At 41.9% G+C, this 25,642-nt stretch overlaps 1 protein-coding gene across 2 annotated transcripts in view; it reads left to right on the forward strand.

Annotated features, from left to right (window-relative positions):
* RETREG1 (reticulophagy regulator 1) overlaps positions 1–25,642 on the forward strand; it is a 144,108-nt gene that overhangs the window by 43,091 nt on the left and 75,375 nt on the right. Inside the window, exons 2-3 of one of the 2 annotated variants that reach the window (XM_055246104.2) lie at positions 1,232–1,338; positions 7,867–7,897. The exons of the other annotated variant lie outside the window; for it this stretch is intronic. Of the exons in view, the coding sequence (XP_055102079.1) occupies positions 1,232–1,338; positions 7,867–7,897 (138 nt within the window). The remainder of the gene's footprint in view (positions 1–1,231; positions 1,339–7,866; positions 7,898–25,642) is intronic. 2 annotated transcript variants of the gene reach the window in all.

Here is a 25,642-nt window from a genome sequence, read left to right on the forward strand (position 1 = left end):
GCAGGGTTTGTGTGCTGCTCATGGTCAATAATTTTTAGTTTGTTTCCCTCCAGAGAGGAGGTAGACAGGTAGCAAAAGGGGAGCATGATCTTAAAGAGAAAGAGTTAGCAAACTGGATCCCAATAACTGCTTTTTTTTTTTTTTTTTTTTTTTTTTGAGACAGTCTTGCTCTGTCACCAGGCTGGAGTGCAGTGGTGCGATCTTGGCCCACTGCAACCCCCGCCTCCTGGGTTCAAGTGATTCTCCTGCCTTAGCCTCCAAGTAGCTGGGACTACAGGCGCACACCACTATGCCTGGCTAATTTTTGTATTTTTAGTAGAGACGGGGTTTCACCATGTTGGCCAGGATGGTCTCAATCTCTTGACCTTGTGATCCGCCTGCCTTGGCCTCCCAAAATGCTGGGATTACAGGCGTGAGCCACCACACCCGGCCAATAACTGCTGTTTTTAAGAGATGAGGGTGGGAGTAGGTAGAGAAGTGAGTAGGGCATAAATGAAAACGCAAGACAGGGTGGTGAGTAAAGGGCCTCTGTAGTGTAGCCTGTCCGTGTCTGTTAGAGAGCCCTGCAGCTTGGCTCTGCAGCCCATCCTAACTCTGTTTCAGGTCACTTCCATTCTCCATCGGCTATTGGAGAAGCCTAGCACTGGGAGCAATATTTTGGTCCATACCCGAGATAGCAAATCCTCTGCCCAAAACTAGAGGGTAGATCAGAAAGCTTAGCACAAAAGTGCGCAGGCTCAGACACTTTTTATTTTGCTGACTTTGATGCCTATTAAATAACTTTCATGCAGTCACACTGGGGTGATTTTGAAAAGTGAAATCATGCCAGGCACAGTGGCTCATGCCTGTAATCCCAGCATTTTGGGAGGCCGAGGTGGGTGGATCGCTTGAGGCCAGGAGTTCGTGATGAGCGTGGCCAACATGGTGAAACCCTGTCTCTACTAAAAATACAAAAATGAGCCTGGCGTGGTGGCACATGCCTGTAATCCCAGCTACTTGCGAAGCTGAGGCAGGAGAATCACTTGAACCAGGGAGGTGGAGGTTGCAGTGAGCTGAGGTAGCACCACTGCACTCCAGCCTGGGCAACAGAGCCAGACTCTGTCTCAAAAAAAGAAAAAAAAGTGAAATCGTTATTGAATGCATTTTATGTTTCTGTGGCAGGAAGTAAGCCCAATTTTAAAAAGGTTAACAATCCTCAAGTTGAAATCCTGATTGTGTTTCGCTGTTGCAGGTTCTTTGCGTTGACTCCGTGGAGGGTATATCACCTGATTTCCGTCATGATACTTGGGCGTGTTATTATGCAAATAATAAAGGATATGGTTTTGTCTAGAACAAGAGGTAAGAAAACTCAGATTTTATTTATGTGGTATTTAATTTTCTAGACCCTGCATTTCTGATCTTTGTGTAGGCATATTAGCCAATTAGTCCTTTGAACAGAAGCAAATATAGGCATTGACTTAGCCGTTTTCAATATGATAATTTATTGAGGTGATGCTGTCTTTATAGCTACTGCTTCTAGGTAAAAGGTTTGTGTGTGCTGGTTTTTCTCTTGGCCTTAAGAGCTATTTTAAATACCACGTTGGTATTTAAGTAGGCTGCAGTGAGGATAACAGTTAAATGTTTATTACATCTCACATGATGAAACTGGGCCACTGGAAAATGGACTAGTTTATGTAAAAATTTTCTCTGCTTCAATGAAGAAAAACAACTAATTCAGGGTTTAAAAACAAGCGATGGTTAAATAATTTTAAAAAATGAGTTGATAGGCTGGGTGCGGTGGCTCACGCCTGTAATCCCAGCACTTTGGGAGGCCGAGGCGGGCGGATCACGAGGTCAGGAGATCAAGACCATCCTGGCTAACACGGTGAAACTCCATCTCTACTAAAAATACAAAAAATTAGCCAGGCGTGGTGGCGGGCGCCTGTAGTCCCAGCTACTTGGGAAGCTGAGGCAGGAGAATGGCATGAACCTGGGAGGCGGAACTTGGAGTGAGCCGAGATCGCACCACTGCACTCCAGCCTGGGTGACAGGGGGAGACTCCGTCTCAAAAAAAAAAAAAAAAAAAGAGTTGATAATGAAAAATGAATAAATTTTAACTTTAAGTTTAAAAGCAAGAGCTTGGTTTAAAAAAAAGAAATTGGCCTGAGGTGCTTTTTGAGTAATTTAACTGCATTACAAATCTGACTCAAGTCTTTTACATACTTGGAGGGGCCTCTTGTACCAGTGTTTGAGCTAGTTTTTGTAAACTTGGGAAAAGCCCTCCTGGGAATAATTAAGCCCCATAACCTTAAATGTCGTAAGATATATTTTATCAGAAATAGCCACGAGGAGGTTACAAAGAGACATTTACTTTCACTAAATGCACCCCAAAGGGAGGGATGCTTTTGGTGGAGGTCCGTGTGGACTGATGTGCGTCAGAGCTGCCTGGATTATAGTCCTGGCAGGGATATCTAGGCCCGCCCTATGGGAGGCACCCATCTCCTCCCTGATGGCAGCTAGAAGCCAGCGATGCCAGCTGGTGCGGATTTACTATCATGGTGTTCTAGGGATCTGCTTGAAATCCAGTTGTAAGTCTTTACAGTTTTTAAACTCAATCATCACGTAAACCATCTTTAGATTGTTTTATATTCGTATGTTTCCAGGTTTGAAGATATTTCCTTCCCAAGATTCTGGGAAGGCAAACAAATTTGGTTTTGTGCCCTTATTGCTTTCTGTGAATCTGTGGATCTCAGTTGTATTCTTCAATGCACTTTTCATTCTCTCCCTTTTTTCCCCCTCTCTCCATCTTCACTTTCCTTTTTTCTGTTTCAGGGAACAGACACCTAACTCCCCAATTTCAGCCCAAACAGGCACTTGTTGTGATACTTGTTTACCACACATGTATCAAGGCTGCCTTGAGGTGGGGCATCTCCATGCATTAGGGTTTCACGCCAGAGTTGGTCTGTGGATCAGTCCTTGATGATTCTTATTTATCTGCCTTGACTCATATCTGATAGAGGAGAGCCTGTTTTCCTAAATAGACTAATATTTTCACCCTCTAGGAACTCTGTCAGGGAAATCTCAGGACATAAAGCCACTCATAAATTTTATCTGCAACCATTTTATCTTGGTATAGAGTAAGCTAAACATGGACCCAGGAAGCAAGCTGAGCATCTGAGTGTTTTCAGTGTTTCCTCAAATTTGGCCCTAGTCTGGGCACAAGTTATAAGGAATAGACATGCGTGGAAGGCCAAAGGTAAAGCTGAAAGACTTTACAACTGTCTTTTTCTCACTCCTGGCCCCTCACACACAGATCGTTTCCACTGTTGACTCATGGGCTTGATATTCATGCAGATGTGGAAATTTCATACTCACAAATTGCAGGAAACCTTTACATTTCAAGGATTCAGTCCTTTAAAAAAATTAAGGTGGTAGAATAGAAAGAACGCCAGCCTAAAGGGCCTCATTTTTGAGCTAGTTTGTTCCATTTCCTGCCTGTGGAGAAGCCCCATGATAGACTGCATTTGTTTCTGTGGCTGTTGTAATAAATTACCACAAACTTGGTGTTTCAAAACAGTGGAAACGTCTTCTCTTAAAGTTCTGAAGGACAGTAGTCCAAAGTCAGTGTCACTGGGCCCAAATCAAAGCGTTGGCAGGGCTGCACTCCCTCTGGAGTCTCTAAGGAAGGATCCATTCCTTGCCTCTTGCAGCTCCTGGGGGTTGCAGGCATTCCATGGCTTGCAGCTGCATCACTGCAATCTCTGCTTTCATGCTCACCTGACCTTCTCTTCTGTCTATGTCAAACTTCTCCTTCTTCCTCTTGTAAGTATACTAGTGATTGCATTTGGGGCCTTCCTAGATAATCCAGTATGATTTTCTCATTTCACATTTGTTAACCTAATTGCCTCAGCAGAGATCCTTTTTCCACATGAAGTAACAATCACAGATTCTAGCGATTGAGACTTGATATCTTTGTGAGCTATGAGTCAGCCTCCTATACCATCTGAACCTCTCTGTCCTGTGAAATGGCAGAAAACATCCTCATACCACAGGGCTTTATAAGAGGTCAATAAAAGTGTCAAATAGAAGGGCCTTCAGCACAGTAGCCATCTACTTCACCCAGCTGACATGTCATCAGGGCCACATGGGGTTTTTGCTTTCCTGGGTCAGTCCGTGTTGAGCCCCTCTCTGTGCTGGGGCCCATCCCAAGTGTTGGACTCCCCGTGGGGAACCAGACCTCTGTCGAGGCAGAGCCTCCCCACAATCCTGTAGATCAGGCCTTTGACCAAGGACAGGCTTTCAGTCTTCACCGGATGACATTGCTCTGAGTGTAGCATTTCTACTGCATGAAAAATTAAAAAAAAAAAAAAGAAAGAAATGGGAATGATTACTCTGTCTTCCTAGAGCTCTGTTGTCTGTGCTGAAGAAACTCTGGTGCCAGCTTCATCCTCCTTCAGTAGAGTCTCTTAGGACAAAGGCCCATTGGGGAGCCCTGTGAATAGTTGGCAGCAACCCCATCTCGCAGGCCTCCTAGCGCAGGGTGCTGCTGCTGCAATGAATCAGTCTCTGCAGGGCACAGTTTGGCTTCATGTTAGATCCAGATGCAGTTACGGTAACTCCATGGCTTCAATCAGAACTGCCAGCTGCTCTTGTTAGATGCCCCGGCTTATAGCAACGACAATGGCAATGAAAGGATGACCAAGTCAGCAGTCTTCTCTCCTTCCCTCTCTTCCAACTTCTCTGCTTCCCACATTTTCTCACTAAAAATAAGTAAATTTTATTGTTGAGAGTTTGAGTTTAATTGTACCCTTCCCCCAGTTATTATTTGTTTTATTCTCTCAGAAAATTTTTAAGTGTACAGTATTGTTACCTGTGCATGTTGTTGTACAGCAGATCCCTAGAGTGTTTTCATCTTTGATGACTGCAACTCTGTTCCCATTGAACAGCCAAGTCCCCCTTTCCCCTGTTCCCCGTTCCTCCAGCCCCTGGCAGCTACCACTCTACTTTCTGCTTCTATGACTTTGATGACTCCCAGTTACAATCTTTGATACCGTCTTAGGTGCTTAATATGAAATAGATGGACGAGGCTGGGCACAGTGGCTCATGCCTGTAATCTCAGCACTTTGGGAGGCCAAGGCAGGTGGATCAATTGAGGTCAGGAGTTTGAGACCAGCCTGGCCAACATGGTGAAACCCTGTCTCTACTAAAAATACAAAAAATTAGCTGGGTGTGGTGGTGGGCACCTGTAATCCCAGCTACTGAGGAGGCTGAGGCAGGAGAATCACTTGAACCTGGGAGGAAGAAGTTTCAGTGAGCTGAGATCACGCCATTGCACTCCAGCCTCTGTGACAGAGTGAGACTCTGTCTCAAAAAAAAAAAAAAAAAGTCAGTGATATCATCTTGTGAATGAATCTTTGTGAAACCTTGGGAACCCATGTCTATTTTGTATTGCCTGTGAACATCCTTTCACTGGGATAGATTTCCCTCTCTCCCTCTCTTTCTGATTGTTATGTACCTTGAGTGTGTGCTTCCTTGCATTAACGCCTTTGTCTGAACTCTGGGGAACTCTTCTGTGGCCTGGAAAACTCCTCCTGCATCCTGAAACTTTTCCATGACTAGCTTCATTCTCTTTCACTGAGATAGAACCAGTCATTTCTGCCCCCAGGTTTCTTTTCTGTTTGTTTGTTTATATATTTATTTATTTTTAGAATTGGGGTCTCACTCTGTTGCCCAGGCTGGAGTGCAGTCGTGTGATCATAGCTCACTGCAGCCTTGAGCTCTTGGGTCAAGTGATCCTCCCACCTCAGACTCCTGAGTAGCTAGGACTACAGGTGCACGCCACCACACTAGGCTAATTTTCTTTTTAAATTTTTTGGTAGAGATGGGGTCTTGCTATGTTACCCACGCTGGTTTTAAACTCCTGGCCTCAAGTGATCCTCCTGCTTTGGCCTCCCAAAGCACTGGGATTACAGGTGTGAGCCAGCGTGCCTGGCCCCCAGCTCTCTTGAAGATCTTCTCTAGCTACTGCCCTGTGCTGTGGGAGGAGGGCTTAGTGGGTGGCCATGTGGCTCCCCCAGCCACCTGTGGAGCATCTGCAACCACTGCTGCTTTATACTTTCCTTCCTGTGAAATCTACACTGTCCATTGATGCCTGACCTCAGCACCCTGGTTGCCATCAACTGTGGTCTCAGTAGGGATTGTGGCCCATGAACTGCAGTCCTTCGTGCACTCCCCATTCTCTGTCATTCCAACTTGTACTCTGATAGCTTGTCAGATGGCCTGGATTTGGTTGCCTATCAGGTAGCCTCATCTTTGACCTTGGCTTTTGGATGCACAGTGTCTCCAAGACCTGCAGAGTCTGTGAGCTAGTTCTCAGTGCACCCTGTCTCCACTCCTCCCTGGCCTCTCGTGCCTGTTGAACCAGCTCTTTGACTCTTGGATGGACTCTTTCCCTGCTAAGTCTCTGCCACTTGTACTGTTCTTCAGCCCTGCCTTTAGACTGACTTCCTCCCTCCACTCAGCTCCTACCTGGTCCATGCTCAATGATTACAGAGATGCTGTCCTTACGATTCTAAAGGTCCTTGTTTCCTTATCCATCAGCTATACTCATTTCTTTACTTTTTAATAATAAAACAAACAAGCCAATGCCCATCCTATGCCATCATCTGCTTTCTCCACTCTTGGCTCCAGGATTGTTAGAGAATTGTCAAATGACAAGCTGAGTTGATGCTTTCCAACTTTCCAACTTTAGTTGATTGAAACCTTACTGTTACTCACAGTCCCCTGCATTCTTTTGAGTTCTCCATTTGTCTTTATATGCCACCTTCCTCCAACAAGTTTGAAGAAGCTTATTTGGAACATAAGCACGAAACTGTTCAAAAAAGGTCTAGAAGAGGAGCAAGAGTATCACCTGGTAACCATCGATTGATCAACAGATTTATCCACATGCTTACTGGCAGCCAAGGCAAAAAGGGAAACCACATCAATTGCACAATTCTAATTATTTGAAAAAAATGAAGCAAGCAATTTTGAGAAACTTATTTTTGGAAGTAAAGGTTAAGAAGGATTTATCCCATAGATCTTGATAGGGGATATTGAAAAACATAAGGGACAACACATTTGGCTTTTTGTTAGATGGAAAATGCAGAAGCTTCCTCATGATCATTTCTTACATTGAGCTGCATTAAAGCTGGTAGCTGGGAGTATAATATCAAGACGTAGTCAAATAAAGACGTTCATTGGAAAATTAAAGCAAATTAGATCTAGGTGTGCATATGTATATATATGTGTGTGTATGTGTGTGTGTGTGTATTTTATGTTTTATATTGATTTCATTTGCACCTAGATAAAAGTCAAAACATCTAAAGAATGAATAGATTAAAATCTCCTTTTTTCAAATAACAGTTGTCTCAGTTCTCCTTTTGTCAGCACCATGTCAAGACTCACCTTAAATGCCAGTTCTATTATTGGTGCTTTTTGAGAAGCTGCATTTTCTCTCTTCCCTGCACTCACATGGTGTGTGCCTTCCTCTTGTGTAGTTAGTTCCTACACCACCTATCTTGGTTCGTATTTACTTGGGTGCATATTTTGTCTGCCCCGGGGGATAATGAAGTCCCTGAGGCAGGGTCCATGTATTATAGAGTATCCTGCCTCCCATGGTACCCACCCAAGTGTCTTACATGTAGTAGGATCTCAATAAATATATGTGGATGAATTGCCTGAATTAGCCATGGTGCCTGCAGTATACACTGTATGACTTGATAGTGTCCTGAATGTTAAAGATCTGAGCATTCCACTTTAAATAGCTTGGACTAGTTCTGAGTTGAGAAATATTTCAGGAGAAAAATACCTCTGTTAAGTTTCACATTTTGCTTCTCCCTGTTGCAGGTGCACAGTTGTGGAGAAGCCTCAGTGAAAGGTAGGGAACTTTCTTTCTGTGTTGTGCTTAATGGAGGGAGGGTGAGGGAGGGGACTGAGCCACCAAGATGTAGCTCTGAAATAGAATTTTAGTGATGGGAATCTAAATCCAAGAGTAATTTACCAGAGTGGGAAAATGAAGAAAAATACCATCAAATGGAGGCCAAGGATAAAGTTGGGACTCATTCTAGGAAGCGGTGTGTATCTTGCTATAATACTGGGCAACATGAATTTGTGAGAATCATAATGTGTGAGGATTTGGAAGGGAGGGGAGGGAGGCATTTTCTTTTGGGATTTCCTTTCAGACTCATTTCTGGGATGTGAACAAAACTGCTGTATTGGGAGAACAGGGCTGCATGCACTCAGTTGGAGAAGGCTGCTGGAATGTTCCCAAGGGTTAGCCATGCTGTCAGTTCAGAGGACTGTGGGGTGGGGGAGACACAGAGATGGGGTGAGAGGCTGTGAGGTGTGAGGGTGCAGGAGATGCTGACCGCCACTGGGCTCCTTGCCCAGCCAGAGGCAAACCTCAGCTCTCTTTTTATGGAAGGTCCTCCATTCTATGGTAAAGGGACTGTTTCCAAATGGACAAGGAAAGGGCTGGTGCAGTTGATTGAGGGGACCATAGTGCGCTCCACCAACTGGGTGTATGAGAGGTGGGAAAATGAGGGGAAATGGGGATTAATATTGCAGTAAAATGAATTTTTGTAGGAATTGATTTTTTAAATTTCTCCCTTAAAATATATTTGTATTACTTAAAAAGGATGGCTGAGGAGCCTGACTTGTATCTAAGTGGACATCACAAAATGAATTGTTCAAAAGGAGGACAAAATAATGCCATGAAAAATCTTATTAAAAATCACCCTGTATTTTATATAATGCACCTTTGGAAGCTGTGCTTATGCAAATAAGGTTTCAGCTGGGAAGGTTAATTTTATGATCTGTTTACAACTGCTTGCTTGTTCCTTCATTTCAAATCCCAAATTTTCATGGGCAGAATGCAGACTTGCCAAGAGACTCAGGAGAGAGGGTGACATTGGATATAAGAAAAGAAACATGATCCCTGGTGCTTCTCGTGGAGGTGGGGGGCAGCCTGGGAGGGATGGGCTGGTCCCAGGGAGGAGCTGGCATAGGCTCTGGTAGGCATTTGTCTTGCCCTGTGCTCCGATCTGTGTGCTGTGCATAGGCAGGTTAAGGTTCTCTTTCTATTTAATAGAAACTTGCTTGTGGGAATGTCAAGATAAAGTGAACCTTAAATTACTCTTTTGAGATAGGGAAACAGCCATGTGTTTGGAATGGATTAAAATATGTTTTGGGTTTTGCTGTCTATCTGCTTCATGCTCCAAGTGCTTTTTCTACATTGTCATCTTTTAGGGAAATCATTTAAATAAAAAACTGTAAGAGAACGTCTCAGCTGGAAATAGGATCTGCTTATGCAGTAGAATGTTGGAAATCAGTAAAAGACATCTATGAAGACAAGGAATTTCATACATAGTTTGTTCAGTATGAGTTTTTAGAATTATTTTAAATTGCAATTATGCACAGGCAATAATTTTCTTTACTGATAGAGTTTTATCAGTAGTAAAGAAGAGGATAAAGAAGAGAGTGAAAAGCAAACTGAGAATTTAAAATCTGATTCCTAAGCAGAAAATACATTTCTGACCCAGCAGTTGTATAAATACAGTTATATAAATAGAACAGACAAGAAATACTGCTTAAGTTTTAGATTTCTTTTAAAAATGAATAACAAAAAAGTTTGTATTCATATAATAAATTAATTTGTGTAATTGGAAACAGAAATTTAAGGTATATTGTCAGTGGATATGATGACATAATTTCTATAATCATAAAATATGTACAGTGACTCACTTAAGAAAGTTTCCTCTTTTCTTTTCCAGTATTTTAATTAACCCAACAAGTAAGGTTTGAAATACATGGAAAAGAAAAGATTTATATTTTTAGGCCTTATTGATAGAAATAAAGATTAATTTTCAAAAAACTTTTCAATAAACAAAATTTCTATCTAGTGATATAAATACATTTTACCCACATAGGTCATCTTCTAAGACCAAATCTTCCTAAATTAATTGGTTAATTTAGGAATTAATAATATGATAAGGGATAGGAACTGGGATAGGGTGAGCATGGCTCTCAGTTTTGTTTGCCAGCTCCATGTATGATAAAGACATTTACAGGCCGGGCACGGTGGCTTACGTTTGTAATCCCAGAAATTTGGGAGGCCAAGGTGGGCAGATTGCTTGAGCCCAGGAGTTTGAGACCAGCCTGGGCAATGGTAGGGAGACCCTGACTCTACAAAAAAATGTAAAAATTAGCGGGGCATGGTAGTGCATGCATGTAAATTGAGCTACTTGGGAGGCTGAGGTGGGAGAATCTCTTGAACCAAGGAGGCAGAGGTTGCAGTGAGCGGAGATCATGCCACTGCGCTCCAGCCTGGGCAACAGAGCGAGACCTTGTCTTAAAAAATAACATGAATTAAAGACATTTATTTTGTTCCTACTGAAGTGTGTAGGCTCTGAGGAGTGATTCCTGCTAACTAAAGCTCTAAGACAAAGATTTGTAAGTATGAGTGAGAGGGATCTAGCTCTGCTAAGGAATTAAACTGTTCAGTGGGTTTGAATCTTGCATTAGTTGGTTCTCTCACACAGGCGTTATTTTTAAAAACAGTTTTAGGTTTACTGAAAATTGAGAAGACAGTACAGACTTTCCATACACTCCCCTACTCCTGGAAACAGTCCCCCCCCAATCCTGCCATTAATAGCATCCTACATTGTTGTGGTACATTTGTTACAATTAATGAAGCAATAGCTAATTTATTCTTATTAACTAAAGTCCATGCTTTATTCCGATTTCCTTAGTTCTTACCTAATGTCACTTTTGTGTTTCAGGATCCCATCTGGGATCCCACATTGCATTTATTTGTCATGTCCCTTTAAGCTCCTCTTAGCTGTTCCAGTTTTTGAGACTTCCTTTGTTTTGGTTGATATGGCAGTTTTGAGGCGTACTAGTCATTGATGCCTCCTCTTGAAATTTGTCTGATGTTTTTCTCATGATTAGATTGAGGGTATGTGTTTTTGGGAGAAAAATCTCAGAGGTAAAGTGTGATTTTCATCATCCTATCAAGGGTACAAGCCATCAATATGTGTTATGACTGAAGTAGTGTTTGTCAGGTTTCTCTAAGTTGGTTCTCTTAAGCAGGAGAATCTATTGGGGAAACCGAATTAAGATCTGAAGGCTGTTGATGAGAACAGAGCCAGGGATTTGGATGTTTGCTGAAGATGGCACCCTTAAGGCACACAGGCCCTAGGCATGTGCCCACCTCAGGGCTGGCAGAGCCCGTGTCCTAGTCCTGCCCGCCACAGATATCCTGGGCTGCCTTGGGTAAGTGTCTTAAGCTTTCTATCTTTCTTTTTCTTGTTTTTGAGACAGAGTGTCACTCTTGTTGCCCAGGCTGGAGTGCAATGGCGTGATCTCAGCTCACTGCAACCTCTGCCTCCTGGGTTCAAGCCATTCTCCTGCCTCAGCCTCCCGAGTAGCTGGGATTACAGGCATGTGCCACCACGCCTGGCTAATTTTGTATTTTTAGTAGAGATGGGGTTTCTCCATGTTGGTCAGGCTGGTCTTGAACTCCTGACCTCAGGTAATCTGTCCGCCTTGGCCTCCCAAAGTGCTGGGATTATAGGCATGAGCCACCGCGCCCGGCCGGAAGTACCATTTATAGGAAGGGTCTTATTCCTTCTAGAATTGGCTAGGTGTATATCCAGGTACAACTAAGTTTCATCCTGGTCCCAACCCTGCAGCTCATGGTCCTGCCAACTTCACTTCTCTTTTGGCCTGTTTTTCATCTGCTTAGTGGGAGGTACAACTGAATTGTTGCAAGTACCCCCTACAGCCTGAGAAGTGTATGATGGTGCAATGTGAGGGATTTATGTGTCCCTTTCATACTGCTGTCTTTTTACGCCAAGTTACACCAAAGGGATACTTTCCTCTGTGTATCCACTGCAGTTTCCAATGTGTAACGGTATTTACCACGTTGGAGATGTGAAATTCAATATTTATTCCTTGAATTTCTTTGATGATTTGATTTGTTGTCTGCAGTGATTCTTAGCATCTGACACTAAATAGTGCTTATATTTTTAGCACTAAAAAATTAAAAAACACTTTATTTCAAGAACAAAATACAGTGACTGATAAGTAGATCTTTGAAGGCAGAGAGAGGTGCTCTTTTGCTCATGTGAGCCATGTGGGATTAGGGTTTTTTCACCTCCACGTTCACAGGTGCTGAGCTCAGAAACCTCCCCCTCACATGGCAGGAGCTAGAAATCACCTCCAACTGCCCTTTGGCTGCACAACTGAGATTCTGAGGTTAGTCATCAAGGCTTAATTTTTCCTCTTTCTGCATTGGGCTAGATCTCAGGATAAGCCAAGCTTTCTTTCCATGGCGTTTCAAGACCTTTAAGAAGCATTCCTAGCATTAATTTCACTGTTAAAAAAAAGTAGATCAAATAGTGGGCCATTCACCACTCACGGTGCCATTGTTAAGCTTTTACATTGAGAAGTAACTTCTCCTTTCCTTCCCTATAATCCTAATGGCTCGTTATGTAGTTCACAAACTATCATTTACTCTTTGGGAAAAATTGCTTTTGTCAACTACACTAAGCTTAAAGTATTTCCTTCAAAATTTAGCATGAAGTTGGTAGTAGATATGTACACTTATGCAGGTGTGGTTTTTCTGGATGTCTAAAGAATATTCATAAAGTTCACAAATGTTACACTGAACGTAACGTTAAACCCAGAGTCTAATTTCTGATGGCCTCATCAACAATCAACATTAGATAATTTTAATCATATGCCATTCACATGTCAATATTTGTACCTGGAAAATTCCTTTGTGAAAATGTGGTTCTTAGTGGGTATGTTCTGAGAAGGACCCATGCTTGACCTATTTCTTTAATAAACACTAACTCTACAGTCTGTGAACAGGATTTACATAGAGCTGTCTGCCAACGGAACCAAATTGACATCTTTATGGTTCATTCCTAGCACTGAATTGAAACCTGATCCATAGTATTATAATAGCTTTTCCTTTCTGCGTGAAACTGTAGCATTTGATTGAATAAAGTCCTCTTAACGAATGAGAAAGTATGCATGTGACCTTTTCTGTATGCACAGCATCATTTAAAAACATAAAATTGTTTTCAATTTGGCCAGGTTTTTCCAAGTATGTATAAATTAGAAAGAAATAACTTTACATACAACAAATAATTCAAAATTTCTTTAATAGTTGGTACATTATAACTCAGATTAACAAGTTATTCTCATCATGAATCTTGTTTCATTGTTTGGTGCCAATTTAAAGCAATTTTTTCCTTGGCATGTAAAGCTTGAAACTTGAAAATTATGGTTGAGAGCTATGGGATTTTCTGATAGATATTCCAGGAATCCAGATGCCCCTAGCACCGTGCTTTCTGCAGGAAGTGGATGGGGCTTCCCAAGCTTGCAGCTAGGCCATTTCATCTGATGGCCTTACCTTGAGCTGATTCTTGAGAGGCAGAGCACAGATTCAACAGAGTCAGTCTTTCTAGAGCCAGCAGGGATTAGCAAAGGGAGTCGTGAGGTTTTTTTGCCTCTAGCTTGGTCAGATTGTGGGCATCCTCAGCCTGTCTGTCTCTCAAACTCTCAGGAGAAGCAGTTGTGTGGCCCTGATTCTTGCAGTGAAATGCTCTTTTGTTTTGTGGGCTTCCAGAAAATGGCCAGTGAAAATGCTGTAGCTGGTTGTATGCTTTCAAGCGGGCGGGGGGGTTGGAGGTGGGAAGGTGAAAGGATTCAAGAATCTTTGGTTGTAAAACCCAAGTCCTTGGTATTCACCCAGCTTATAGGCCCATAACAGATTGGAGCACTTAAATCAGAGATGCCTAACACATTAAATCCTTGAGCACAACATTATGTCACTCTTAAAAGTAGAAAGTCATCTAGTGTTTGCTAAATTGTCTCCTCTGAGGAATAGAACTTAGTGAGAAAGATGTATTTTTTATATTTATGACTCATATGTTTATTTATATCAAACTTGCCTGGATTAGCCACAGATTGGCTGATCTGAATTCCCAAATAAAAAGCATTAAATGTTTACCTGATAGCTTAAGAGGTTTAATCGTGCTCCATGTTAAGGGTAACAATAATTCTGACATTCATGTGTTGTTACTACTAGACTTCACAGTTTGAATTTGTTCTAATGTGTCTTAAAGTCACCTTGTAACTTGCACTTTATAATCTTATACCTGGACCTTATAACTTGTACAGTAAGACTTGAACCTTGTTAATAAGGCATTATATTTGAAAGCTGTATTTTTTAGTTTTGTGTTCAGTCACAACTATAGACAGAGAGCCACATCTTCATGAGTTTTAAAAGAAAATCTTGCTGTGAAGGATACATTGTTGTCTTAGTCTGTTTTGTGTTGCTGTAACAGATTATCTGAGACTGGGCAATGTATAAAGGAAAGAAATTCATTGCTTATAGTTCTGAAGGCTGAGAAGTCCAAGGTCAAGGGGCCTGCATCTTTGAGGGCCTTCTTGATATGTCATCCCATGGTGAAGGTGGAAGGGCAGGAGAACTGGAGAGAGCAAGAAAGGGCCAAATTCGCTTTGTTGTTGTTTGTTTTATTTTTTTAAAAGACAGAGTCTCGCTCTGTCACTCAGGCTGGAGTGCAGTGGTACAATCATAGTTCACTGCAGCCTCAAACTCCTGGGCTCAGGCAGTTTTCCTGCCTCAGTTCCCTCAGTAGCTGAGACTACAGCCATGCACCGTCATGCTCAGCTCAAACTCACTTTTATTTTTTTCATTAGTTTTTTTTTTCTTATTTCTTTAAAAAATTTTCTTTCTTTCTTTTTTTTTATTTTGTTTTTTCCCAAACTCACTTTTATAACAAGCCCACTGTCATGGTAACTAACCCACTCCTGATATAAAAACATTAATCCATTCATGAAGGCAGAGCCACCATGTCTTAATCACATCTTAATATCATCATGATGGTAATTAAATTTCAACATGAGTTTTGCAGGGGACGTTCAAACCATAGCAATTAGATTAAATTAAAAAAGTATCCTTCAAAAGAATCACTTAACTTCAGAATATGCTGGACATATGCATCATACGTAAGCATATCTGTGCTTGGGTAAATCTTTGGCTGAAGAGGCCTAGGCGAGCCTGGGAACTAAGCACAGTTTTAAAGTCTGTACCCTGCCAAAATCAAAACCCGAATGGGCCTTTTATTCCCTTTTTCAAAAATGATAATTGAGCACAATTCTGCAGTCATATATTGCACAATGGAGAGTCAAAGCCCTTTTCTTCCTCTCGCAGAAGAAAGAACAGATCCATTCATTGACTGACAGCAAGCTCTTAGCCAGAGCTGCTCGGATTTGGTCTAAAAGTTTCTCCAAGTTCTACATGCAGTTTCCAATCTGTGGTTAATTTTTTAAAGTTGTGCTTTGAAAATTAGATCCACTGAAGACAAGTGTGAAACAAGAGACTAGAAGTAGGTTTTAAAGCTGTTTTGGAAAAAAAGGATATGGAGAACTGTAGTTATTATTTCTTACCATCGGTGTACCTACATAAAAAATTATGAGTTTTAGAAAAAGTCTCATGCTGAACATTTAAGGGCCACTCTTTTCTCTCAAGGGTCCGTCTAACTCAAGTAAGTACATGCCTAGAATGTAAGTTCAAGAGAAGAGCCTTCTAGGAAATTGACATGGATCTTCAGGACAGCAACAGATATATTTCTTTTTTTTTTTGAGACGGAGTCTTGCTCTGTCGCCCAGGCTGGAGTGCAGTGGCACGATCTCGGCTCACTGCAAGCTCCGCCTCCTGGGTTCACGCCATTCTCCTGCCTCAGCCTCCCGAGTAGCTGGGACTACAGGCGCCCGCCACCACGCCCGGCTAATTTTTTGTATTTTTAGTAGAGACGAGGTTTCACCACATTAGCCAGGATGGTCTCGATCTCCTGACCTTGTGATCCGCCCACCTTGGCCTCCCAAAGTGCTGGGATTACAGGCGTGAGCCAGCACGCCTGGCCGGATATATTTCTTGAGACGTTAAAATGATGGCCAGGCGCAGTGGCTCATGCCTGTAATGCCAGCACTATGGGAGGCCGAGGCGGGCAGATCACCTGAGATCAGGAGTTCAAGACCAGCCTAGGCAACATGGTGAAACCCTGTCTCTACCAAACACACAAAAATTAGCTGGGCATGGTGGCGGGTGCCTATATTCCCAGCTACTTGGGAGGCTGAGGCAGGAGAATCAGTTGAACCCAGGAGGCGGAGGTTGCCGTGAGCCAAGATGGTGCCACTGTACTCCAGCCTGGGTGACAGAGTGAGGCTCCATCTCAAAAAAAATAAAATGAAACAAGAGGTGCATATCATATCCTAGTTGCTCCGTTGATGAGGGTGATACATTTTCAGACCCGTTCCTGATTGAATATTCCTTTCACAAGCAACATGTTCTCCTTAAATTCAGATTTGTCAAGTCAAAACATAGAAAACTAGGGGATCCAGGATTTTGTGGGTCTGGCAGCAGTGGACATTAGGTAACATATAAATGACTTAATACTCAGAACTCCCTAAGCAAAAGGTACTCAATGTTATATTTTCTTATAATTTATAATTTTTGTTATTTAGGATCATTTTTGACATTCCTTTAAGTTAATATAATTTTATGATAATCTGATTGAACATGAATTCAATCACCCATTTTTCACTATTTTGGGGCTACTTCATCCTTGCTCGGTGGCTCACGCCTGTAATCCCAGCACTTTGGGAGGCTGAGGCAGGAGGATCACAAGGTCAAGAGATCGAGACCATCCTGGCTAACACAGTGAAACCCTGTCTCTACTAAAAGTACAAAAAAAAAATTAGACAGGCACAGTGGCGGACGCCTGTAGTCCCAGCTACTCGGGAGGCTGGGGCAGGAGAATGGCGTGAACCCAGGAGGCGGAGCTTGCAGTGAGCCGAGATCGCGCCACTGCACTCCAGCCTGGGCGACAGAGCGAGACTGTCTCAACAACAAAATTGTTTCCCGTGGCAGTGCCTTGGGCCTACACAGCTGCTTGATAACAAATGAAAGGTAAAACTCTGATAGTTTTATCAGTGTTTTCAGCTTCTCATAACCCCAAGTTTATTGGGTTTGATTAGTTAGCAGATCGTGAGTTATTATGGATTTGAAAGGCGTGAAGTTCATTTATAAATATGTAAAATAACTAGGCTAGAATAATTGTTACCAAATAGCGTGCTTGCTTCAATGAATTTAAATTATAGGAGAAAAAATGATTAGTAGTTAACATTTCTCTTAACTCATCCTGTGCTGTGTTGCAGTTATATGAATATAAATTAAGATTTTGCAGGTGGTTAGGAATCTATTTTATTTATTATTTATTTATTTATAGTCCCCAAACATTGTTACTTCTAGTCATATTTACCTAGTACCATTTATAAAATAACTTTAATTTTTCCCCTAATTGTAAAGATAATACAGTGCTAATTTAGGAAATCAAAAATAAAGGAAACTACACAGAAGAATACCCAAATCACTTAGAGACCCATCACCTACAAATTAAACTCACCTTCCAATTTTTAGTTTATTTTCTTGTAGTCTTTTTGTAGAATGACATATGTGTTTGTTCATTCGTCCATCCTTTTAACAGATATTTATTGAGTTACCTTTATTGCCAGACCATCTTCTCAGCATTTGTGAAAGGAAAAAAGTGTAAAAACAGGCCAGGTGTGGTGGCTCACGCTTGTATTCCCAGCACTTTGGGAGGCTGAGGCAAGCAGATTGCCTGAGCTCAGGAGTTTGAGACCAGCCTGGCCAACATGGTGAAACCCCGTCTCTACTAAAATACAAAGTTGTAGCTGGGTGTGGTGGTACGCGCCTATAGTCCCAGGTACTTGGGAGGCTGAGGCAGGAGAATTGCTTGAGCCCGGGAGATGGAGATTGCAGTGAGCCAAGACTGCACCACTGCACCCCAGCCTGGGTCACAGAGTGAGACTCTGTCTCAAAAATAAAAATAAATTAAATAAATAAATAAATAAACCACCCTGTCCTTGTAGAGTTTATATTCTAATGAGTGAGTCAGAAAATCATTACTGCAATATATAATGTTAGATGGTGAAATGGGTTTAGTGGCAACTAAAGCAGGAGAGGGAGTAGGGAGTGGTGAGGGGCCAGGGAGAGTCCAGTTTGTAATATGGCACTCAGGAAAGATGTTACTGAAGATTTTTGAGCAAGAACTTGAAGGAGGTGAGGTTGCAGATTGCGCCTGTATGAAGAGCTTCTAGGCGGCAGGAACAGGGAGTGCAAAGGCCCTGAGGCTGGGGCTTGTGTGAGGTGACCGTTGTGTTGTGCCAGTAAGTTTTGTTTTATTTTGTTATTGGTGGTATGTAGCCGTAGTGACTGGGATCAGTGGAATATTATGTAGCCAGTAAAGATCATGTTGCAGAAGAATATATAGGGACACGAAAGATCATCCTTTATTGTTAATTTTGTGTCGAAAATTGTAGATTTAAAGTAAGTGCAGTGAGGTATATGCGCAGTACATCACAATTGTGTGTTGGTACATAAATGTAGTTATTTCAGGGTGAGGGGAATATAAGTGTTTTTTATTTTCTTGATTTTGTTCACCCTTATTCCATTCTTTTTTCCTATAATGAACATTATTTTATCAAGAGGGGAAACCAAAGACATTCAATGAAAAAGAGCATGTGCCCGCAGGCAGGGTGAATGTGGGGAGGTGACACCCAGCACTCCGCAGGCAGCAGCACCCGGCATTTAGTTCACCCGAGTGCCCGGGGCTCCGGCTCCCAAGCTGCTGTGGAGAGGCAGGTGCTGGTTACAGGAGAGAGACTGGCACGGCCCAGTCATAGGAAACCAAGGTCAGGGACAAAGTCCAGAGAAACAAGTGGGGCTCAACGGGGAGGTTCCAGCCTCGGAAATGTCAGCATCATTCCAGGTGGGGGGCCCAGCCAGGTCGAGTGTCTTTTGACACAAAGTCTCACAGGATTGGGGTGAAGAAAAATGATTTATTTCCAAGGTCAGGTGAGATCAAAGTTCTTAAATTCTTGCTTTCTGAGGCTCAGAGGCAAGCTCAAAGGTTGAGCCTCCAGGTAGAAGTGACAGGGTTGAATGCATACTCTGGTGACTTAGGTGTAAACCCAAAAATGTTACAAGATTTGGAAACTCTTTGTATCATCCAGAATAAGTTTTAAATCTTATCCTTGTGGTCCGAACTGTAGTCTTTGGACAACAAGAGGGAATCTGAGAGAATATCGTGTTCTCCTTCAACAACCTATTCCTGGGTTCTGTTGGTGGGCAGGTCTGTCTGTCTGTTGGCCTACATATATGTTCCTTAGGTACATGTTAGTGATCATATTGAATATACTGAATATTTGTAATATATATATAAGTTGTAAAACGTAATAAAATGAATATACATGAACCTATCATCCAATCAGGACTGATACAGTTGCTCCCCCGCCCACCCCATCTTGCTGCCTGCCAGAAGCAAGCATTGTCCTGAAGTTTGCACTCCTCATTCATTTGCTTTTCAAAAAACACCCTGCTTATATTTAAATGAAATATGAATATTCATACATTTAAACAAAATCTAAATATATTTAAACAAAATCTAATCTAAATATTTATATATTTAAACAAGGTATAAATGTTTATATATTCAAAGTATAAATATTTATATATTTAAACAAAATATAAGCATGTATATATTTAAACCAAGTATGAATATTTATATATTTAAATCACATATATGTATCCCTAAATAAAGTTTTTGTTTTTGAGGTGTATCAAAATGGTACCATATTTATGTGCTCTTCTAGGACTAGTGTTTTTTTTTTTTTTTTTTTTACACATTTTTTAAAAAGATCAGTTGTGTTGCTGTGTATAGCTGTAGTTCATTTTTTGTGGCTGTACAATATTCCATCATGTGGACTGTATCACAACTTATTTATCTGCTCTTTTTGCACTGACTTTGGATTTTTTTTTTCCATAGTGTCCACTGTTTCTGTTTCTGAGTTTACTATGTGGCAATACAAATGGTCATTTAAAGGAAAAAGGTAAATGCCTAATGCTTAAAGTGAACAGTTCCCAAAGCCAGAATGCTGTATATTTGAAAGGTTGTATAAAATTTATACCAATACAAGGGCTGTGACACCTAGCATGGAAATATTCTTGTGAGTTCTTGGGAGGTTTTTTTTGAGTCTTTAGTCTGTACATGCTCAGCCCTGTTCTAGGACTGGCTGCCACTAGAGGGGGTGTGAGCGATGGGACATCTGTTTCAGAGAAGCTAAGAATAGTTTGGCTACTGCAGAAACCCAGCTGGCCGGGCGCGGTGGCTCACGCTTATAATCCCAGCACTTTGGGAGGCCGAGGCGGGTGGATCACGAGGTCAGGAGATCAAGACCACGGTGAAACCCCGTCTCTACTAAAAATACAGAAAAATTAGCCGGGCGTGGTGGCGGGCGCCTGTAGTCCCAGCTACTCGGAGAGGCTGAGGCAGGAGAATGGCGTGAACCCGGGAGGCGGAGCTTGCAGTGAGCCGAGATTGCGCCACTGCACTCCAGCCTGGGCGACAGAGCAAGACTCTGTCTCAAAAAAAAAAAAAAAGAAACCCAGCTGGCCGGGCGCGGTGGCTCACGCTTATAATCCCAGCACTTTGGGAGGCCGAGGCGGGTGGATCACGAGGTCAGGAGATCAAGACCACGGTGAAACCCCGTCTCTACTAAAAATACAGAAAAATTAGCCGGGCGTGGTGGCGGGCGCCTGTAGTCCCAGCTACTCGGAGAGGCTGAGGCAGGAGAATGGCGTGAACCCGGGAGGCGGAGCTTGCAGTGAGCCGAGATTGCGCCACTGCACTCCAGCCTGGGCGACAGAGCAAGACTCTGTCTCAAAAAAAAAAAAAAAAAAAAAAAAAAAAGAAACCCAGCTGTGTGGCTCCCAAGTGTGATTAGTACCTACACATTTCAGCAGGGCAAAAACATTAATATTGTTCTAGTTACAAAAAGAAAGTCCAATGGAAGGTTACTTCTATACCTGTGCCTGTGTGCACAGGTGTGCATGGATACTCATATATTTTAGAGTAGTAGGGGGAGTGAAAAAAATTAACAGGGACTAACTAAGAGAAGTGATTGAAGGATGGATCGATGGAGAATACGACAGAGAAAGTGTGGGTGGGCAGGAAATTCACAAATGAATGACATGAATCAATGACAAATGGTTGTGCTTTTTAGTTGACAAACAAGCTAAGCATCTGTGAGGTCTCTAAGAACTAAATGGTACTTTGAGTTCGTGACCCTTTTACTGTTTGTTTCTATCCACTGTCTTATATGAAATCTTGTGAATATTGTTTATCGTGTGCTCTCCAAAGTCTTTCCTTCCTTCCCTGCCCTTTGACTTAGTCTTTTGACTTAGTATTTTCCTTTTCTTGAGGACTCCAGATCACCTTGAATTGTGAATCCTAGAAAATAGCTTAATTTGCAAGTGATTGTGTGGAAAGAGAGGTGGTATTAGTGAGTTATTGGCTCCCAGGCATAAATTAACCTGTTAAATATTGAGGCAAAGGTTCCTGCTTGTTAGAAGAGTGTACAAGAGCAGTGGCTGCTAAAGAACGTCTTCCACACCATTGTGTGTTTGGGGCAGGCTGAATAATCCCATCTCCACCAAAGAAGTCCATACCGTAACTCAGAACCTGTGAATACATGACCTCAGATGGCAGGAGGGACTTTGCAGATGGGATCAAGGATCTTGAGATGGGTGGATGATCCTGGAGTATCCAGGCGGCCCCATGTCATTACAAAGGTTCTTTTAGGAAGAGGCAGGTCAAAGAGAGACAATGCGAGGCTGCAGGCTGTGACTATGGAGCAAGGGACCACGAGTCAAGGAAAACAGGTGGCCTCTAGAAGCTGGAAGAAGCCAGGAGACACCATCTCCCCCAGAGCCTCTGAAAGGAATGCATCCCACCTGACCCAGATTAGAGTCTGGCCACCAGAACTGCAAGATGATGAATTTTTGTGGTTTTCAGACACTAAATTTGTAATTTATTACAACAGGAATAGGAAACTAATCTAGTATTTCTTATGATGTGAAAGAACCAGCTTTGATTTGGAAGTGTAGAGGGCAGTTTTTCCAACTCATGTCTCCATCTATGAAAGGATTGAAGTTTGACCCTGATTTGTGGGAGAGCTTATCCTGAAATAAGGAGGGCTAGAATGAAATGGGATGGTAACATTTTTGGGAGGGAGCCAAGAATGGGCCTGGGAGAATGTCCTCACTGGGCAAGTAGAAATAAGAGGGTTTGATGAAAAATGAACCAACATGGCCAAGGTAGTCAAGAAGAGTCATGAAGATGCCATGCCTGGAAGCCAGGGACAAAGAGTGTTTTAAGGAGGCAGCATTAACTGGGTTCTAAGAGCACTAGGGAAAGTCACTGGATTGTATAAAAATGTTTTTGGAGGCCTTTATAAACAGTTCTCCATGTTTTTTGTTTATGTGTGTGGAGGAGGAGAGGAAGGAGCTTTTTATGAGTAAAAAACCAAATTCAAGGGCCTGAGGATGAGATGAGGGCTGAGAAAGTGGAGGTAGGTAGTGTGAATCACAGATTGGAAAATATTGCTGGTAAACCAATAGAGAAAAATGAAACAGTGACTGGGAAAAGGAGTAGCATGGCTTTTGTTGTTATTTTTAAAAATTGTGATAAAATGCATATAACATAAAATGTACCCTGAGTGACATTTTGTACATTCACAAGGTGGTGCAACCATTACCACTGTCTAGTTCCAGAACATTTCCATCACCCCAAAAGGAAACCTGTAACCATTAAGCAGCCAATTCCCATATCCTCCTCCCTCCCGCTCCTGACAGCCATTGCTTCCCCCTCTATGGATTTGCCCTATTCTGGATATTTCATGTGAATGGAATCATGCAACATGTGAATTAGCATAATATATTCAAGGTTGATTCATGTTATAGCTCTTATCAGCACTCCATTCCTTTCCATGGCTAAATACTATTCCATCATTTGGATAGACCACATTTTGCTTTGTCATCAGCTGATGGACATTCAGGTTGTTCCCGCCTTTTGATTATTCTGAGTAGGGAGCAGCTTGGTTTTATTTTGTTTGGTTTTGTTTTCAAAATAGAGAGAGCTGACCCTGTAGGTGAAAGGGAGGAAGCATGCAGCGGGGCTGGATGACTTTTGTCCTTCTGCATGCAGCCTGGCAGCTTGCAGGAGAGTCTGATCTGCCACAAGGGGGCAGAGTTATGTCTGGGGGACTGGTAGACTGGCAGATGATGGGCGTGGCTCATCATCCATAAATCTCTATTGGAAAATTGACGATGGCATTAAGTAACTGCAAATGCTTGGAATGGCAGCTGGGGAAGTTGAATTCTAGGCACCATCAGTACCTCCAGCAGTGAGAGCATTGCTTCTAAGGGAGGAACCCAAGAATGTGCCCTTTATTTGACATTTAAATCATATTTCCTTTAACGCTTTTTTTTTTTAAATTTTAAAGAGGAGGGACTATGCAGAAAGAAGGAAGTCGACATTATTATTTAGAGGTATTTGGTAAAAAGAGGAAAAGATACATGGTGTAGTATCCTCACTGGGGTGTCATGGTGTAGTACCCTCACTGGGGTGTATTGCATTATTACTCACGTGCTGTTTATTAGTTCTGTTGAAGGCTATTCTTACTTGTGCCTGTTTTTAATACCTGAACAACTGGGAGAGAGGACTTATAATCCTGCAGTCATTTGGCTGTATTCTTGGTGAGTATTTTTAAACTATAACATTCAGAGCCATCTCATGTCACTTTAAAGCCTGAGCAGTACTTTCACTATTTACTTCTCTTGGACTACAGACCTCGATTTTGCATCATATTTTCACCAACACAGAAAATACATGTTCTAGATTGTTTTTGATGTTTTCCTTATCTTGGGGGGGGGGTCAGTTATTACAATCTTTATTAAAATGAGTGATATTTTCAATCATGACTCAGGAGTCACCTGCTGTGGAACGAAAACTGAATTCCATAGCTTATTAAGCTGAACATCCTCAAGTCAGAACTGCTGTTTATGTTGAATAAATTGCACATTTAAATACTTTTTTTCCCCTGAGGCTAAGTTTGGATGAAATAATCTTGCTTCCAAGGGATTTTAATGGATGTATCATGCTTGGAATATATAATGAAGACTCAGTAATTGAGAGAATGTCTAAATGGAACAGAAACTTGTATTTTTAAATTGAGAAATGGGTCTGAAATTGATCCAGGGGGTCAAAGTAGGACTATCCCAAGTTTTTATTAAACAAGAATAGAAAAGCCCACCCTTCTCCACAGTTTTACTTGTATTACTATATGAGCAGTTCAATAAATACATAGATTATTGAGATGGACCATTTCTACTTCCCTAGTGGAAATAATGGGGGAAGTGATCCCGGTTTGAGGAGTTTGTTTGTGCTCTCTGTGTAGAGCACTTAGAAAGTTAGCTACACATTGCTTATAAATTTGTCTTGTTCTTTGATCAAGGCATGACAGTCCTCCAACAGTGAAGGAATACACAGCTTGTAATAAATGAATTTCCTCAAGCTGGTTAGAATATGGGATCGATAATTTTATCAGTATCAGAAAGGTAGCTAAATTCAAGAGAAAGCTTTTCCTCTAAATACTGCCAACTGATTTCTGGAATAGAAAAAAAGCTCTTCTCTGGTAAGCAAGTGATTTTGAGAAATAGAGTGAGGCCAGTGAGAAGATGATGAGGCTGCTTGGACAGGGTTTTCAGCTCTGCTGCTGTGTCAGTGGCACTGCTGCTACCCACCACCTAGATTTTGCATGGCCTCTTGGCCTGGGATTCTCTTGATTTTAGTCTGCTCAGGCAGCCATAACAGAATACCATAGATTGGGTGACTTAAATAACAGGTATTTATTTCTCACAGTTCTGCTAAGCAGTCCTGATCATCCTCCCCTCACCACCCTGGTGTCTGATTGATTATGGCTCCTCATTTATGTTATAGAAGGAGAGAATCCAGACAAAATAGTAAGGTGTATCTGTGTAAAATGTTTTCAGTCAAGAAGGTTATAACACAGTATTCTCAAGATCCTTTACATTTTTCTTAATCAGCTGTTCATGGGAAACCAAACAGAAACCAGATTAATAATGAATACATTATGACTCCCTCATTTGTTGTACTTTTCTTTTTATTGCATAAGGACTGAGTATGGCCAGGTATGGCTAGGTCACAGTAAACAAGCATAAAATCTCAGTGTCATACAATGCACATTTATTTCTTGCTTATGTTTCTGTGGATCAACTGGGGTTCAGCTGGTTTAGGCTGGACTTGGCTTTAAGATTTGGGTTGCATCCAGGCTTACTCCACAGTCTTTCAGCCTCATTGGACCAGAGGCTACTTAAAGTGTGTTATTCTCATGGACAAAGGCAGGAGGGGCATAAGAGCACAAACCCAGTAACTCAGGCACATTTCACGCCTCCGCCTGCTGATAACCAGGAGGCCTAAGCAAGTTACATGGCCAAGTCCAAAGCTAAGAAGGGAAAAATACCTTTGGCCACACAAGGCCATGGTGAGAGTATGGACGTATAACACTACTATAAGAGAGTAAAGAAATGACTTTTTTTTTTTTTGAGATGGAGTCTCACTGTTGCCCAGGCTAGAGTGTAGTG

Source organism: Symphalangus syndactylus, chromosome 16 (assembly GCF_028878055.3).
Source record: "Symphalangus syndactylus isolate Jambi chromosome 16, NHGRI_mSymSyn1-v2.1_pri, whole genome shotgun sequence".
Taxonomy (NCBI): domain Eukaryota; kingdom Metazoa; phylum Chordata; class Mammalia; order Primates; family Hylobatidae; genus Symphalangus; species Symphalangus syndactylus.